Source organism: Gilbertella persicaria, assembly GCF_025201335.1.
Source record: "Gilbertella persicaria strain CBS 190.32 chromosome Unknown B0P05scaffold_16, whole genome shotgun sequence".
Classification (NCBI taxonomy): Eukaryota; Fungi; Mucoromycota; class Mucoromycetes; order Mucorales; family Choanephoraceae; genus Gilbertella; species Gilbertella persicaria.
Genome location: NW_026251977.1, coordinates 402847 through 419869, shown reverse-complemented (window position 1 = coordinate 419869; position 17023 = coordinate 402847). Strand labels below are relative to the sequence as shown.

The 17023-nt window shown below is 37.4% G+C and overlaps 10 protein-coding genes across 10 annotated transcripts; 4 read left to right on the top strand and 6 right to left on the bottom strand.

Annotated features, from left to right (window-relative positions):
• Positions 1–18: 18 nt before the first annotated feature.
• Positions 19–1283, bottom strand: B0P05DRAFT_538895 (uncharacterized protein). Its single transcript, XM_051577891.1, has 4 exons — positions 1062–1283; positions 659–1002; positions 388–613; positions 19–340 (listed from the first exon to the last, which is right to left on the bottom strand). The coding sequence occupies exons 2-4, from the start codon at positions 840–842 to the stop codon at positions 148–150; spliced, it is 603 nt and encodes a 200-aa protein (XP_051435756.1). The 5' UTR covers positions 843–1002; positions 1062–1283; the 3' UTR covers positions 19–147.
• A 986-nt stretch (positions 1284–2269) lies between these two features.
• Positions 2270–2863, bottom strand: B0P05DRAFT_571050 (uncharacterized protein; the record flags this gene model as incomplete). Its single annotated transcript, XM_051581355.1, has 3 exons — positions 2270–2506; positions 2536–2562; positions 2681–2863. The coding sequence occupies 3 exons, from the start codon at positions 2861–2863 to the stop codon at positions 2270–2272; spliced, it is 447 nt and encodes a 148-aa protein (XP_051435755.1).
• A 1479-nt stretch (positions 2864–4342) lies between these two features.
• B0P05DRAFT_468359 (acyl-CoA dehydrogenase/oxidase) lies at positions 4343–5521 on the top strand (the record flags this gene model as incomplete). The annotated part of the gene is made up of 1 exon (XM_051574429.1): positions 4343–5521. One exon carries the CDS (start codon positions 4343–4345, stop codon positions 5519–5521), a length of 1179 nt encoding a protein of 392 aa, XP_051435754.1.
• Positions 5522–5534: 13 nt separating this feature from the next.
• Positions 5535–6803, bottom strand: B0P05DRAFT_586509 (S-adenosyl-L-methionine-dependent methyltransferase; the record flags this gene model as incomplete). Its single annotated transcript, XM_051582518.1, has 5 exons — positions 5535–6270; positions 6325–6395; positions 6437–6461; positions 6518–6580; positions 6628–6803. The coding sequence occupies 5 exons, from the start codon at positions 6801–6803 to the stop codon at positions 5535–5537; spliced, it is 1071 nt and encodes a 356-aa protein (XP_051435753.1).
• Positions 6804–7517: 714 nt separating this feature from the next.
• B0P05DRAFT_578916 (mitochondrial matrix Mmp37) lies at positions 7518–8440 on the top strand (the record flags this gene model as incomplete). Its single annotated transcript, XM_051581890.1, has 2 exons — positions 7518–8259; positions 8313–8440. 2 exons carry the CDS (start codon positions 7518–7520, stop codon positions 8438–8440), a joined length of 870 nt encoding a protein of 289 aa, XP_051435752.1.
• A 182-nt stretch (positions 8441–8622) lies between these two features.
• On the top strand, positions 8623–10067 carry B0P05DRAFT_603533 (uncharacterized protein). The gene is made up of 7 exons (XM_051583298.1): positions 8623–8783; positions 8837–8926; positions 8973–9051; positions 9104–9254; positions 9321–9551; positions 9572–9918; positions 9967–10067. Exons 1-7 carry the CDS (start codon positions 8666–8668, stop codon positions 9989–9991), a joined length of 1041 nt encoding a protein of 346 aa, XP_051435751.1. The 5' UTR covers positions 8623–8665; the 3' UTR covers positions 9992–10067.
• B0P05DRAFT_538883 (uncharacterized protein) lies at positions 10068–10657 on the bottom strand. The gene has a single exon (XM_051577890.1). It carries the CDS (start codon positions 10599–10601, stop codon positions 10098–10100), a length of 504 nt encoding a protein of 167 aa, XP_051435750.1. The 5' UTR covers positions 10602–10657; the 3' UTR covers positions 10068–10097.
• A 144-nt stretch (positions 10658–10801) lies between these two features.
• B0P05DRAFT_538882 (glycoside hydrolase superfamily) lies at positions 10802–11864 on the bottom strand. The gene has a single exon (XM_051577889.1). The coding sequence runs from the start codon at positions 11761–11763 to the stop codon at positions 10903–10905; it is 861 nt and encodes a 286-aa protein (XP_051435749.1). The 5' UTR covers positions 11764–11864; the 3' UTR covers positions 10802–10902.
• A 2413-nt stretch (positions 11865–14277) lies between these two features.
• B0P05DRAFT_67866 (uncharacterized protein) lies at positions 14278–15671 on the bottom strand. The gene is made up of 4 exons (XM_051583831.1): positions 15309–15671; positions 15136–15259; positions 14522–15086; positions 14278–14465 (listed from the first exon to the last, which is right to left on the bottom strand). The coding sequence occupies exons 1-4, from the start codon at positions 15568–15570 to the stop codon at positions 14430–14432; spliced, it is 987 nt and encodes a 328-aa protein (XP_051435748.1). The 5' UTR covers positions 15571–15671; the 3' UTR covers positions 14278–14429.
• B0P05DRAFT_67852 (AhpD-like protein) lies at positions 15665–16842 on the top strand. The gene is made up of 5 exons (XM_051583830.1): positions 15665–15783; positions 15827–15896; positions 15990–16130; positions 16178–16254; positions 16301–16842. Exons 2-5 carry the CDS (start codon positions 15894–15896, stop codon positions 16662–16664), a joined length of 585 nt encoding a protein of 194 aa, XP_051435747.1. The 5' UTR covers positions 15665–15783; positions 15827–15893; the 3' UTR covers positions 16665–16842.
• Positions 16843–17023: the final 181 nt, after the last annotated feature.

Below are 17023 nucleotides of genomic sequence, written 5' to 3'. Positions count from 1 at the left end.
AACTTGTCTAATGAAATTGTTTATAAATGCAAACCATGGGTTCTTTCTCGCTCAAATCCAAAATGATGTCTGATTCGTTCAAATGTTTTGCCGAGTGCATATGAGTTTAATTTTTCCATTTGTGCGTGAGAAGATAAGCTTTATTGATTAAAATTCATAGCCAACAAGAACATAGCCGGGTTCTTGGCCATACACACCAGGAACTACCATCTCAAAGCCAAGATACATAAAAGCACGTAAAATCGTGCTTAAAGAGTCTTTGTACTGGTGTTTATCAATCCAGACAACTAAAGCGTGACATCCTGTCTTTTCTTCAGCAAGTTCAATCAAGTGCGTAATACTATTGCATGTCAATTCATCAACCATTTCTATACTGACCACACTTACCAAGATTGAAATTCACCATCAGCCCAGTTTAATAGGCCAGCATGATTACCAACAAAAGGAGAACTAAGAAAGACGACATCATTGTGAATAAATGATTCACAAGTAAGACTTTTCATACATTTCCCAGCATGTCCAGTTTGCTTGGTGGTGATGGTCAATGTTTCTTCAACTTGAGCATTGAATACGCTTGTCTGTCCAAATACTTGAGCAATGAAGTCATTTTGTCCTAAATGATGTTAGTACACAATGTTGTCGTTTTCTTTGTCTTTACCTGGATGACGACTATTGATTGTGACAAGGTCAATTTCTTCAACATTTTCACGGAGGGTTCGTTTGTTTGTGCCATTAGAGTTGTCTGCAGTGTTGTTGTTTGTGTTTGTGTTTGAAGAAACTGTAGATGTCATGGGTTGTAGAGGAATTGGTATTTCCTTTTTAGCTGCACTTGCGATAATCATGGACTCAATTTTATACTATTACTATTACTATTATTACTACTACTAAAGGGCTCTATATTCTTTTCTTTGGTGGCCTTGGAAAAGATGGTGCTTGAAGCGTAAAGAAGAATTACTGTGTGTTTATCCAGTGCTGTTACTTTATTCCTTTGCAGGTGTTTCGCTAAACATAAAGAATTTAGCTTCCTTATCACATCAGGTTTTTTTATTTTTTTCACTTACCTGTTAAAACACCTAAAACAAACAGAAGAAAGGGTAAAAGGGGTTTTTTAAAGGTTTAGCAAGAGTTGAAATAATAAAAAAAAAGAAATGTGATACGTAAAGCCTTTTATTGTTCTTTTCCTTTTGAATAAAAAAAATCAAGACAAGAAAAAGCTCCTTTGGGGATAAAAAGAAGTTGAGTGTATGGGGTTACTTTTTTTATAGAAAAAAGAAAATGTGTGTAAAGAAGAAGGAGAAAAAGGGAGTAAAAATTTTTATATTTATAAAATACCATTCGGAAAATGAAATGTGTATTCACTCATAACAAGCGGCAAAACAGACTTTCATCATATAGTCTGTTTGAGAATTTTCTCTCTTTTTTTCTTCAAGGCTTTGTAAAGGTGTGACTCGAGTGCATCAAACTCGGCTTTCTATTTGTTCAGGCCATAAATAAAATTTACTAAAAAAAAAAAGAAATTTCTGTCAACTTTGACCAATCTTTGAATACGAATTTCAATCAAGTTTATGCTCGTGATTGAAATCTAATTAATTAATGTTCAAAATACGTTGCAATAGCACCATTTCCGGAAATAGATTGCACATTGAGAAAACGATTGCCCATAGAAAAAGTTTAAACTGCGCTTGCAAAACATTCGAACTGCAAACTTAGAGAGGTTCTTTATTCAAGCCGACTTGTAGCTTTGAGTCAGAGTATCGACATAATCTACAAAGATAGTCCAAACAGACACTGTTGTAAGCTTCAGCTATTTTCAAAATCAAAGTTTTGTCCTTCAACGGCTTCTCTCTTTCTACCTTGTCTTTAACCACAGACTGAAATTGCTCAATAGGATTAAGCTCAGAGGAATATAGTGGAAGGTACACACATCCATATCCTTGACTGACAATCAGCTTTTCAATCTGGTCCGAGACGTGCATAGGAGCATTATCCATAACAAGATAATGACTTTTGAACTGCTCATGTTGATCAAATGCAATCCAGAGTATCAAAAATATAGTTAAAGTAGTGGCCAAGAACAGTTCTTGCTGTCTTTTCTTTTTTTGTCATTGACTCGCCTTTAATCTTTCTTTCTTTTTTCTAAAAAAACTTTGCTCGTAGGATATCCTGACCTTCTTGTTAATAACACCCTGTAAAGACATCGCACCCAAAATCGTCAATGTCCTAGCTCTCGTCTTGGCTAAACAACAATAGTTCAAGTTCTCCTAGTAGACTAAGTCATAATGCGGCTCAAGTTGATGCAGAAGAATGACTCATCAATAGATATGCGGTTGCTTTGGAAGTCGATATCCGTATTCTTCAAATTGGTCACCCATTTGAAGCACACTTCAATGCTGGCAGAAGAGTTTCTTTCTTCAGGCTCATTCTGAGCCTTCTTGATTGTCAAGACACAATCATTCGCCATAAAATCATGAACATCGGTCTTTGCGATTTCCAGGCCTTCAACTAGCTAATAAGGCTTTTCGTTGCTTCGCTCACTGTTGTTCTAATCTCCTCGCTGTATTTCTGAAGTAAAAAGCGTTTGTGGTCATCATCAAGTACTTTTTGTCACCCGGCTTTCTTCTTCTTCTTTTTCTTGAATTAGCTTTGACTGTAGAAACCTTTTCTCAGTTGCGTCTCCTACCTTTTTAAACCAGTAGCAACTCGTACATTTGGGTATATCTAGTCCCTTTGCGGCTTCAGGAACCTTATAGATTTTGTTGCAAAGTAGCTGAATAAAGAGTTCCTTCTTTTCGTCACTATGTTTGGTGTATTCGCACTGATTACAACTTTTGTCAACAACAATCTCAGCTTTGATAGCCTTCATCTTTTCTAATTTTTTAGGCAGCTTCGAGTTTCCTAGTGTGCTAATTCATATCTTTCTCTTCCTTTCTATGCCAACTATAACACATATAAAGTCAAGTGTTATTACACTATATAATTACGGAAGCATGTCAAGAGTCTTACAATTTATGCCTTCGTTTGTCTCATTTTTTTGTTGTTGTTGTCAAAATGGCCGATCGGCAGAGCCTGTGAGAGTCATTCCTTGCTGAGTAAGGAACACTTCTGGGAGCTGGTTTAGACTAATTATATGAATGCTAGCTTGAGCTAATCTTATGAGTGCTGTCTTATCCTAAGCTCTACTCGGTGAAGGGACAATCCTCCCTTCTCCCCTCCCTCCCCAAACCTCCTCCCATCTCATTACATCACATCTAAAAGACTTTATACAAAACACAAGTAGTTATTGGCTTATGTCGATGAGTTAGCATAACAACCACATTGTAACTCATTTAGCTCACTTCATATTGATTAGACACACAAGCTTGATAATAAAAAATTCTCTCTCTCTCTCTCTCTCTCTCTCTCTCTCTTCTCGCTTTCCAGGATTACATAGATCCAGATTGAATCTCTCTAATCCATTTACTTCTGATTGTATTTCTTTGTCTGACACAACAGTACCAGAAGCTAAGAGAAAGCAAAGACAAAAAAAGAAAAGACAGCAAGAACTGTTCTTGGCCACTACTTTAACTATATTTTTGATACTCTGGATTGCATTTGATCAACATGAGCAGTTCAAAAGTCATTATCTTGTTATGGATAATGCTCCTATGCACGTCTCGGACCAGATTGAAAAGCTGATTGTCAGTCAAGGATATGGATGTGTGTACCTTCCACTATATTCCTCTGAGCTTAATCCTATTGAGCAATTTCAGTCTGTGGTTAAAGACAAGGTAGAAAGAGAGAAGCCGTTGAAGGACAAAACTTTGATTTTGAAAATAGCTGAAGCTTACAACAGTGTCTGTTTGGACTATCTTTGTAGATTATGTCGATACTCTGACTCAAAGCTACAAGTCGGCTTGAATAAAGAACCTCTCTAAGTTTGCAGTTCGAATGTTTTGCAAGCGCAGTTTAAACTTTTTCTATGGGCAATCGTTTTCTCTCAGTTTATCTTTACCCAAGTATGAAAACCTTGCGCATGTTTCTTGAAAATAGACTCAGGAGAGAAGCAAGGTGTTGTGTAATTTTGAAAGTGATAATAAAAAAAGCGCCTCGACAAATACAGGCATTACTTTTTAAAGTAACACTCGTTTATATAGTGACATATCTTCACAACTCAAACAATACATAAAGGATGATCACATGCCTATATGCTTTTCACATGAATGCGGAGTTGTGTATATAAAGAAACATGCCTCCTCTCACCTCCTTTTCTTTTTCTTATTTTCCTATCAACATGCTACGTTCTGTTGCTAAAATTGTACGTCCCTGTGTACGTTATTACTCTGCTGAAGCTGCGCCTTTAGGCATGAGTTTTACCTTGACGGAAGAGCAGAAATCAATTCAACAAATGGCTCGCAAATTTACACGCGAAGAAATCATCCCAGTAGCTGCTGAGCACGACCGAACAGGAAAATACCCTACAGAGATTATCAAGAAAGCATGGGAACTAGGTTTGGTCAACACCCACGTTGATGCCAAATATGGCGGCATGAATCTGGGTGTCTTGGATAGCGCTATTATTTCTGAAGAATTGGCTTTTGGTTGCACAGGTATCCAGACGGCTATTGAAGCCAATAATCTTGCTGAAGCGCCTCTTGTGGTTGCGGGTAGTGATGCTCAAAAGGCAAAGTATTTAGGGCGTATGACGGAAGCACCCCTAATGGCTTCTTATGGCGTAACTGAGCCTGGTGCCGGTTCTGATGTGGCTGGTTTATCTACATCTGCCGTAAAGAAATCCGATGGTAATTGGGTGTTGAATGGACAAAAAATGTGGATCACAAATGCAGGTCATGCCAATTGGTTCTTTGTGCTTGCAAGAACAGATGCTAATGCAAATGCTGGTAATGCATTCACTGGTTTTATTGTAGATGCCGATACGCCTGGTATTACATTGGGCCGTAAAGAAATCAATATGGGTCAACGAGCCTCGGATACTCGTGGTGTTACCTTTGAAGATGTAGTTGTTCCAGCTGAAAATGTCTTGGGTTCTGAAGGCCAAGGGTTCAAGATTGCCATGAAAGCATTTGATATCACTCGTCCTCTTGTTGCTTCTGGTGCTGTGGGTCTCGCTCGACGTGCTTTGGAAGAAGCAACACGCTATTCTTTAGAACGCAAGACTATGGGCAAACCCATTTTTAATCATCAAGCTGTTTCATTCATGTTGGCAGACATGGCTATCGGTATTGAAAGTGCTCGAATGATGGTCTATCGCTCTGCCTTTATGCGTGATCACGGCGAGCGAAACACATGGCATGCTAGTATTGCTAAAGCTTATGCAGGTGATGTAGCCAACAAATGTGCCACTGATGCTGTTCAAATCTTTGGAGGTAATGGTTTCAATACAGATTACCCTGTCGAAAAATTGATGCGTGATGCCAAAATTTTCCAAATCTATGAAGGCACTGCACAGATCCAACGTTTAATTATCTCTCGTGGACTGGCAGATGCTGTCAAGTCTGGTGCTGACGCCCTTGGTGGTTTTTAGTTTAGCTTTATTATTAATATATAGTAGTATGAACAGTATCAAAGTCATCCACATCATCAAATTGAATAGTAGGACCATTGTAACCTTTCTTTTGAGCAACAACAGAATACCAGGACATGTATGTGTTGTATTCATTTACTTCATCCCTCATGGTTTCTATTGTCCTTTCTAATTCGTCTTCTGCAATCAGTTTGCTTGTGATCCATTCTCTTCTAAGACTCTTTATGATTCTCTCCCAATACTCTAACAATAATGCGCCAATAGGGCCACCATAGAGTCCGACAGGTGTATGTGTATGATGTATCTGCATACCTGTCAATTGGCTCAAGCTGGCTATTCTATTAGGCCAAGGATTAGATGCAGGCGCTACTGTTGTGCTTGCTGTGGTAGTCGTAGTAATAGTAGATGCGGATGCGGATGATAATATAGAGATAGTTGAATTACGGTTATTGTTGTATGAATAAATAGTAGGTGATTGAGGTGCTTGTTGTACACTGTACTGTACGAGTTGATTTAAGGTGGCCATGGCAGGCCCGGTATCAAATAGGTTATCATAAGCTTCTACACACTCTATGTAGGCTCCTTTTTTCATGACTCGCACTAGTTCTTTCAAGATATCATCCCATAAACTATCAGGAAGCGTGTCTACCATGGAACGAATAAATATATAGTCATAAGTAGCATCTTCATAAGGTAAAGGTAGTTCGATCAAATCAATACGTTGATACAATACATTTTTGCTAAGTGGGCTAAAAGAGAGTATGAATATATATATATATATACTAGTTATCCACTTGGATTACCTTGTTGGTAGTACATTTTTATCGATATCAATACCAGTAAAATAAGAAATTGGAAATTGTGCAGCCATGTCCTACAAACATCAACAAATAATCCATTCACATAGACACTTACATTTGTCCAAAATCCTGCACCGCATCTGAGAAAGAATTAATTTACCAAACTTTTTTTTTTTTTTTTTTTTTTTGCTCTTACCCAACGTCTAATACTTCGCTCCCACCCGCTTGAAGCAATCGCTGAATAGGTGCCTTAAAATCACTAATATGGTATGAGTATTCGAAAAATAACACAATACTCGACTTTACCCCTCAAAAGCCAATTTTAGTGCACTATGTCTAACCCAGTCTCTCTCGATATCGTCTACAGAGTTTGGAAGTCGTTGTTTAATGTTCAGTTTTGGGTCTCTAGAAGTTCTCCATTTTAGCTTCCAGAAGCTCGTAAAACCACTGTTATTGACTGCAGTGTTTGTACTGTTGACCATCGTCAAAAGAGAGAGAAAAAAATGAAAAAAGGTATTTCTCCCTTTTGTTTGCCAAAAGAGAAAGCATTTTTAATCTCCAGTAACCAATCAAACAAGACTCAAGTATAGATACACACACACACACTTAAATTGAATTCACGCTTTCGGAAAGAGTGGATCTCGAAATAGAAAAAAAGGACAGTCATATACTGTATAAATATCAACCCTCGGTGTTAATTAACTCTTTTCTTTTCTTTTCTATTTCTATTTTTTTATATAAATAATGATGATGCTCAAGGTGAATATCCTCATACAAAGAGAAATAAAACAAGAGTTAATGTAAATATATAGACTACTCTTACTAGAACTACTAGACTCCCTCAACGTAACATGTTGATACGCAGCATGTCTTTGGAAACAAACAACTATAACTCTGACATGTCTCTTCCACCTTCCATGCAAAAAAAGACAGAAAAGGAAACAAAGCCCATCAAGAAAAACCTGTTCTCAGATGAAACTCGTGTCAAGCTTGAACGTTTGCGTCAGCATCAATTTCACCCTACAAACATTCCAGACTCTCCTGATTTTGGTACAAATCAATACATTAGTATCAATGAAGAACTAAAGCAACAGCTCAAGGCAGTTGTTTCTACTTTTAATGCCCCTGTAAGATACGCTGTTGCTTATGGCAGTGGTGTCTTCCGTCAAGCAGGATACGATGATCAAAAGAAGCCTATGGTTGACTTTATTTTTGGTGTCAGTCATCCAGGTCACTGGCACGACTTGAATATTCAGCAAAACCCTCATCATTATTCTGGTATGCGCCGACTCGGTTCCAGTGCAGTTAGCTTTTTGCAAGAAAAAGTAGGTGCAGGCGTCTACTTTAACCCCTACGTTGAAGTGAATGGCATGAATATCAAATACGGTGTTGTGTCAATCGATAAGCTGTGTAAGGATTTGATTGATTGGGAAACACTTTATTTGGCCGGTCGTATGCATAAACCTGTCAAAATTTTGCGCGATGATCCTCGTGTTCGTCTGGCTAATCAAGTCAACTTGACAGAAGCTGTTCGTGTGGCTCTCTTGACATTACCAGAAACATTCACTGAAGAAGAGCTCTTTATTCGTATTGCTGGTATTAGCTATAAGGGTGACTTCAGAATGATTGTTGGTGAAAATCCCAACAAAGTAAGAAACATTGTCAGTTCGCAAATGGAAAACTTTCATAGACTCTATTTTGGCTTGTTGGATGATTTGCCTAATGTAGCCATCTTGAATGATGGTAGACTTCAACAAAGTGATAATCCCAGATTCCGTGGTTTGATGGTCAAAAAACTCCCCAAGACCTTGTATGATAAAGTGATTAGCCAACATATGCAACATGCTGCTAGAAACAACATTGCTGTCCCAGAAGATAAGACTACTCTGTATGAGCAAGTGGCTCAATCTGAAGCATTAAATGCATATATTGAAAAGAGTAAGTGGACACTCAAAAAAAAAAAAGGCGATGACTAATGTTTATTACCACAGGTCTTACAGAGATTATTGCTAGAACAGCCATCACTCAAAGTATTAAGGGTATCTTTACTGCTGGCTCTGTCAAAACAGGTCGCTATGTTGGCGAAAAATTGAGCAAGTGGTGGACTGCAAAGAAATAGCCGTCTTCTTATTTATTGAATTTATTTGTATCATATCTTGTTTAATACCCTGAACTTCCTCCTCTCTTTTTTTATTCTTTCTTTGTTTTCGTACATAAGCACCCATTTGGCATTAAAGAACTGTTAGATAATATGGTAGTTGTGAATAATCAAATAAAAAAAAAAAAATGTCTTTTATGCTGAAATTAGAATTGGAATTTTAACCTATTTTTCCCTCTTAATATCATGTCTACTCGTCACGCTAGAACTGCAGACAAAGCTACTAACGAAAAGCACGCCAAAATACTAAAGGCCCTTTTACAAAAGACACCTAATAAATATTGTGCTGATTGCAAAAAGAAAGGTAAACCAAAAAAAAAGGAAGAGTTGTCATCTTATTCTCATCTTTTCATTCAGATGCTCGCTGGGCCTCTTGGAACTTGGGCATCTTTGTCTGTATTCGTTGCTCTGGTATTCATCGTTCTCTCGGTGTTCATATTAGTAAAGGTAAGCAACATGATAGTCGATCGATAATAACTTATGCATACATTAGTCAAGTCTGTTGACTTGGATACTTGGGTTCAAGACCAAGTAGAGAATATGGTTCGTTGGGGAAACGAGCGTGCCAACAAGTAAGTCTAGATAACAACATAAAGGGGGGGGACTTTACTGAGTCTGTCATAGATATTGGGAGGCTAATTTGAGAGACAAGAAGCCTCCAGAAGGCAACATGGAAATGTGGATTCGTGCTAAATACGAGCAAAAGCGATGGGCCATGAAGGGACCTATCCCTGATCCCAGTACATTGGGCGGCGATGAAGACAGTGTCACTCAAGTAAGCACGAATTACACGTCTGCATATTTAATTAATATTTAAATATATATATGTGTGTGTATTTAGGTCTCTTCTCCTTCATCAACTACTTCTTCTGTGCGTCAGTCTCCTGCAATTCAAAAGCAAGAGAAACCTAAGCAATCAGAATTTGCCAACTTGGATGCATTTCTAGGCTCTCCTTCTGCTTCCCCTGTTACTGGCCATCAAACAGCCAAACAGTCTGCTACTGCTCAACTTCAAGGTGCTGATTTCTTTTTTGATAGTACGCCTGTTGCTACTGCTGCTCCTGTTACTACAGTAGCCCCCCTCAACAACAGAGTCAAGATAAAAAACTAAATGACTTCAAGTCCTCTATTCTTTCATTATACAATAATATGTCAGCTGCATCTCCTTCTCCTCAGCAACAGCAACAACAGCAGTTTTTTGGTGGCGGAAATTTCCAAAACCAAATGGCAGGTTTAAACTTTAGTGCTCCCCAACAACCACAATACTCTCAACAACAATTTGCTCAACAACAGTTTGCTCAACAACCTTATGCTAATAATAATGTGTGGGGTTCATTTGCTACTCCCGTTCAACCTCAACAACAACCTCAACAACCTCAAGGAAGTCAATTCTTTTCCTCCGATAATGCTGCGCCTGCAAAGAAGCCAGAAAAGAAAGAGTATGTAACATCACTTCATTTATGATATCTAATCCATGGTTTTTATAGTGTCTTTGCTGATCTATTGGGTTAAAATGAATCTTTAGAAGTATCATTAGAAAGAAAATAAAATAAGAAAGCAACTATGCCTTGTTTAACGATAGCCATCTATATTAGACTTTTTTTTTATTACTATTAAACTAAGAAAGCATTATACCTATCCATGAGATACCAAGCAAAACAACGATAGAAACAGGACTGGAAACCACAGATCCAGCACTTGTATGAAGCATTACTGGACGAGATCGAAGAGACACACCTTTTTTATAGAATGAAGTTTGAGCTGACTCAGTCACCGTGAGCCAAAAAGTACTATTAAGGCCATGAGGCACATTCCAAGTAAATGTATCGTTCAGGTAGAAATTGACTTTCGCACCAGTTGAATTTCCTGGTTTGATTTCATGATTCTTGGCTACATCTGAAATAGGAATGGATACTGCTCCATCTTGCCACAATTGAATGTCTACAGAGTAATTACCTGTGCCAATATTTTGATATTGATATACAATGTCTATCTTTCCACCTGCGGGGATAGTGCCATTTTGCGCTGGAGAAAGTACAACTGGACCAAGTTGTGCATAAACCAAGCAGTAAGAAAGAGCGATCAAACTCAACAATGATTTTTGGATAAACAGAAAATGCATTTCTTTGGGTTTTTAAGTATAGGAGATCAATATTTTGGTAAAGAAAAAGAAGAGAGAGGGATCATGGAACAAAGTAAGATTTTTTTATCATTTTGCCAAACCAACAAGATAGTACAAGTGTTGTACAAAAGTAATGTAAGTATTATTTATAGTTAATATGATCTACTTTTTGTAATGTACTATTGTATTCGTTCAATAAGGTCTAGAGTTTTTCTTTCAAGAAAGGTATTTTCATATGATATCCTATTCAATTGCTTTTCTCTATACTTCAAATTTAAATGCTTTATTGTGTTTTACAAAATTAAATAGAAAACTTGGTTTTGCCATTAGCATACAAAAGACCAAAATGAGACTCAACACCAGAGGACTTCCAGTTAGAATCTTGCCATTCGAAAAAGTAATAGGGAAGAGAGCTTCCAGATATAGCAGCAGCAAACTTTTGTGTATTAGCAAGACTAGGAACAGCATCACCAGAGGGTGAGCCACTACTGGGCCAGCCAGTTTCAGTGATATAGACTTGTTTACCATGAGCAATCTTTTTAAAATTATTGTATCGAGTGGACACGTTATCCAACGCATCATTAATACTGACAGAAGAGAAATAAGGATGGATATTAGCACAAACAATTTCAGAGGCAGATACGAGATCAGAAGAATAAGTAGAGTCGACTTCAACAGAGCCAACTTGAATGCCCTTGGCAATTGCCTTAACCTTGTTCACCTTGTTGACTAATTCAGAAGAAGACATGATGCCATTGAATAAGACTTCATTACCCACTAAAATACCACGAATAGCACCAAGGTTAGATGTACTGCTCAAAACAGATTTAAGTGTGCTGATTTCCTTATCGTCGTTGGAAGTGCCATCAATCCAGACAGCAGCCAATACAGTCATGCCTCCACCTACAGATTCAATAGCATTCAGAATATTGGGAAGTTGATTACATTCTTGAGCGTAAGTACGGATGTTACTGATACCACTTGCTTTCATCAATTTCACAGATGCAAGGACTTGACCAGCAGATTGACAAGAGCCATCCGAGTTACGAGCAGTATAGGTAGCACCATTAAGAGAAGAGATATCACGGGACTGAATAGGAAGTGCCTGAATGAGTCCAGCAAAATAAAAGGCAGTGATGGTAACTAGAGATGTAAAACGCATATTTTCTAAAAATGATATCTAACGTTGATCGCACAGCGAAAGGAATATGTCTAAGTGATAATGAGGCTGATCCTGCAGCAAACGATAATAAAAGAGAGAAATAACCTGATTAACAGATCTATTAATTACTTCTTTTTATACTTGTAGCTTGCCGAGAATAATTCAAGTTCCGTGCACAGGTGCAGTAAACTTCCCCTGATCGTCTTCGCTTGTTTGATTTGCCTTGTCTCAGAGTCTTATAAATTTCTCCAAGACATATCCACTAAGCTTCTACCCTTCCCAGTTGTGCACGACAATCTTTTTATTGTTCAACACGTTGAATTTAAATTGATAGGATCGAGGAGGTTCTCTTTTTTTTCTGTTATGAATGTCGGCTAACAGGAAACGCGGCTTCAAGTATGGATTAATGCCATGGAGATTTCTTTCTCTAAAAGCGCGTTTTTCTTTTTTTTTTTATTATCAAAAGTATATCAAAAAACTGTTTTCGAAATAAGCTTTTCACATGTCATAAAAATGTATAAGTCAAAACTCAAACTATATATTTATTGATTCAAAGTAAGCGTTGATTATCATTCAGACTCTATTTATCAAAATCCTTTTTCTTTTTCTTCACAAGCAAAAGGAACATGGCCAATTATATTTGATCAGAAAGTCAATCTGATATAATTTTTATAATTAGATTTGGACAATTTATTCTGAGATAATGAACGGCTATTGAGCCTTTTCTTTTTTTCTTTGTAGTAATTGAGAATGACTAAGACAACTTTTTGACAACAGCTTAATACTAGTACTGAAAGAAAAAAAATTTTTTTTTCTGTAGACATAATTATATATTAGAATTTTTGTTACAAAAATCTTTTACTCATTTAGTCTTATCTGATCTACAACATAAACATTTGTCTTCTTTTTTTAATGAGAGAAACAAGCAATTGCATATAGCGATAAAAAATACATATAGCATTGATATTTTCTTTGCTTGAAATCACAAAGTGGTTCGTGATTTCAACTGAAGAAATACTCCGTTTCGTATTTTTGTGTCTAGAACATGGGATCAGGGTATTCAAGAAATGTCAGAATATGCTGGTCCGTGTACCTATAATCCGATCTGCCCTTCGATATGCTGTGTAATTATTTGTGCTGTACATCAGACTGTGCTTTAGCTTTATATGGTAAAGTTGCGAAAGGAAAAGGAAACAGCTTCTTCAATTCAACACTCAATTGCATCTTTCATGTGTTATTTGAAAACGTAATACCATTTCTACCCTTGAGCAATATACTACCGGGTATCTATAGTAATCCCGTATGATGCTTCTCCTTAACAAATATGATTATATATGAATGCAATTTTATTATTTCTTTTTTGTACAAGTATGATGTATACAAATAAACTTTTTTTTAATTTATCCATCAATTGCGTACACCAAACCTAAGGATGAATGTCTTGTTTATACAATGCAAAAATAGTATTCTCTGAGAAAGAGAACTAAAGGTTGAGACTGCGTCTGTTTAAGATCGCTTGTTGATTTGCATGTTTAAGATTCCTGCGTTGCTGAACAAAAGCTAAAACTTTTCTTGCAGACTCTGTGACATTCTCAGTACTCGTCCCACGTTGCAGACGTCTAGGTGGATCTTCTACTGTGTGTCGATACTGTGGCTAAACAAGAGATCAATGTCATGATACATTTACAAGATGACTTACTATGCTTCGTTCATATTCTCTTTGAATAGGCGCTGTCTTAACAAGAGATGAATCATTTGAAGAGACAATAGAGACACGTCTTTGGCTTTTGTTATCTTCTGAAAGAACACGTCGACGAGGAATGTATCCTTCCGTCACTAACTCTTCACGTTGTGATGGTCTACGAAGACTATGGTCGCCAAGTTTCTTTCGGAAAGCATAGTCCTCGCCTTCCCCTGTTGAAATGGCACGCGATCTTATATAATGAGGTTCTGGCTGTAAATTCATTTCTTCTTCCTCTTCCTCTTCGTTCTTTTTTGTGCGGGCTAGGTAGCTACTATAGCGATGCTCTGTCTTGCGCACTTGTTCATCAATGAGAGATACATTCACCATAGGCATAGAACGTCTCTTCTGCGCCATAGCGGTGGTTCTATTGACAGGAGGTGTAGGAGGATCATAGTACAGATCACCTGAATGCGAGGAAGATGCAGTAGAATTCGATAAACCACCACTACTTCGAGAAGCCACAATATGAACATCGTCAGGATGAGAAATAATGACATTTGCATGGGAAAAGCGAACTTCCTTATTAGGCGCATCAAATGAAAGACCTTCGTCTTCAGGGACGCTTGCATATTTAGAGCCGTTGCTGTGCTTGCGATACCGTGTCACAGGAACAGGCATATAAGATGGCTTATTGTCGCTGATGAGACGGTAACTAGCACCATTACTTGTGATGATAGCAGGAGGTTCTGACGGCGTTGGTTTTGTTCGTCGAGAGGGTTGTTCCTCATTTTCTGTCTGACGAACATAATGGCCAGAATGACGATTTAGGCTAAGACGACGTTGGTCTAAGGAAAATCGCTGACGATTGGCAGTGGCAAGTGCATTGAGTCTGTTCGCACGTCTTAGCGCTGGATCAACAGCTGTTTTCTCTAAAATATCATTCGTTCTTTTCTTCTCTTCTCGTTGAGGTATATCATTATTGCTAATGAAATGACGTTCTGCACTCTCTGATAAATAACTATCTTTTGGTTGATATCTCGTTTCGTCTGATAACGACTTTCTTTGTATACGAACTTGAGGGGACACAAGATGACTATTGAATGGCTTTTGTCTATTCAAGGTCTCATTGTTTGTTCGTCTTGATGTATTAACGGGTCCTTGTTTAGGCGAAATAAGAGGTGATTTTTTCAAATCCATGTCATCTGGTATATAACTACTCCAGCGCCTTTTGTCTGATTGTTGCAAAAGACTTTTTCTATTGGCTTTAGGAGTTGGAATAGCAGTTGATGAAACATGTTTTATGGACTTTTGTTTATCAACAAGAACAATAGGCTTCTTAAGTTTTGTATCACGATCAGCTTGCTTCATTTTTTTGAGTGCATCTGAATCGACACTGCGCCTTTTATGAAGCAGGCGATGGAATTGTTGATTTTTTGCATTATTGTTGATCTCTTGCGTTTCAGACGTGTCAGAGATGACTGGAATCGAAGGTGAAGATAATTTACGTTGTCCTGAATCGAAGGAATGTTTGCGGGGGATTGTTTCACTGAGATTAATGATGCTAGACTTATGTGGAACCATATGAGAATTGTTGGTGTGACGTAAAGTGGTTGCTTGATTATGATTATTCAAGCGAGAGCTATATACGAGCATTAGAGAAAGTTACATGATTTTTTCCAATTGCTTGCCTCGTTAACACATCCTTTTGATGAGATAAGGCAGGTACTCGGCTATTCGGCCGTGACAAGAGATCGTCCATATCATAAGAGCTCATAAAGTCTTTAAGATCACTAGACACAAAATCAATATGATCTTCTATAAGGTTCATAAGATGGGTTGTATATGCAAGAACAAAATTTACCATTGTTATTTGCTAAATTTTTAAACAAAGCTACACTCTCAGCACATGAATCATTTGGGCTTTTGTTTGTGGTCGTACGCCAGTCTGTGTTATATTTAGAGAGTGGAGTGACAAGAGACCGTCTAAAACGTTCTGTCTTTCGTTCGTCCATACTCTTGAGGCTTATTCTAAACTTGTGATTGTATTCACAAGTAGAGACAAGAGAGCGTAGTTCATCGTCTACCAATACTTTATCTAAATCGATATATTCTTCTTGGTCCATAGAAAAAAAAGGAAAATCAATAGAGAGGAAAAAAATAAGAGAAAAAAAGGAAAAGAAGAAGGAGATAGTTTTTTTTTTTCTACTTTTTACCGCAAGTGCACAAAAAAAAAAAGGACAACAACAACAATTGTATCACAAACGATATAATCAAATTATAATAAATTTATACGCTTTTCCTTTTTGCTTTATTGTTTTTTCGTGACATAAGAAGACGTAAAGAAAATGTTAGTATTGTATTGTACTAACAGGTCTATAGCTCATATGACAGATATCAGAACTATATTAGAAAAAATTGAATACGAAAAAGACGCGCTCAACGATATATGGTATCTTGTTGCTGTACGTTATTGCTATAGCAACCAGGCTTTTATTAAACTTCCTTATAGGCAGTTGTCATGAGCTCGGTTAACAAACCCCAGGACATTGCCCACGTCTACTCGATTCTTTCGACAAGAGTATGCAATCAGCCAAACAAGGAAAAGAATGCTTTATTAGCACAAATTGTACTCAAGTTAAGAGAAGCTATCTTGAAAAGCTATATTATTATTGGCTTCCCTAAAGTAGAACGTACATGTATGAAGTCTATATACTGACGCAGGGCAAGTAGACAATCAATACATTGCATGAATTGGCACAAGTTACTCCAGAAGCAGTAAGAGAATTATTACCAAAAAAGCCTTTGAGGTATGCATATCGTATGACAAAGAAGAATTAATTCAAATAAATGTAGAAAAGAAGACTCTTGGTCTGATGTACAAAATGAAAGAGAAAGAGGAAGATCCTTGTTTGGGATCATTTATGATCGTCATACAGAGAAAGTGATAAAAAACATGTATACTTCACATCCTGATTTAGCACAGACTGCTCTTTACCAACTCTATGGTCCTACATTGGGAGAAACGTCTGTTCTTAATGCCAAAGAGACTAGTTTGGTTACTGTAGCAGGTTTGATGATTCAGAATGTACCATTGCAGCTTGTGGGACATGCTCATGGTGCTCTTCATAACGGTGCTTCTCAAAAAGAGGTTCAGCGAGTTCAATCAATTGTCTCCACTCTGGCCGAGTATTACGAATCTCCAATGGCAAAATTATGAATTGAGGCAGACAGTATCCATGTAGATACTGTCGCGAATTACGACTCATGATAGCATAGAGGATAGAACTTAGGCCCTTTGTAGCAAAAGAAAAAGAACAACTTCACATGGTTACACGCTTTAATAAACTCTCCTTTTATTAACATTAGAATTCTAGGCAGGAATGGTCAATTTTAAATTGGCTTATAAAGAAGAGTGCCAAGTGTTTTTCCTGTTCTCTAATTTAGGAAACAAAGCCCCTCCTTTTTTCTGCATCTATTGCAGCACAGCCAAACCTTGATGTTAGTAAAAAAAAAAAAAGGAGGAGGATTGTTTGAAAGAATGCTTACTCCTTGATGTTAGCCTGACAAATAAGGAAG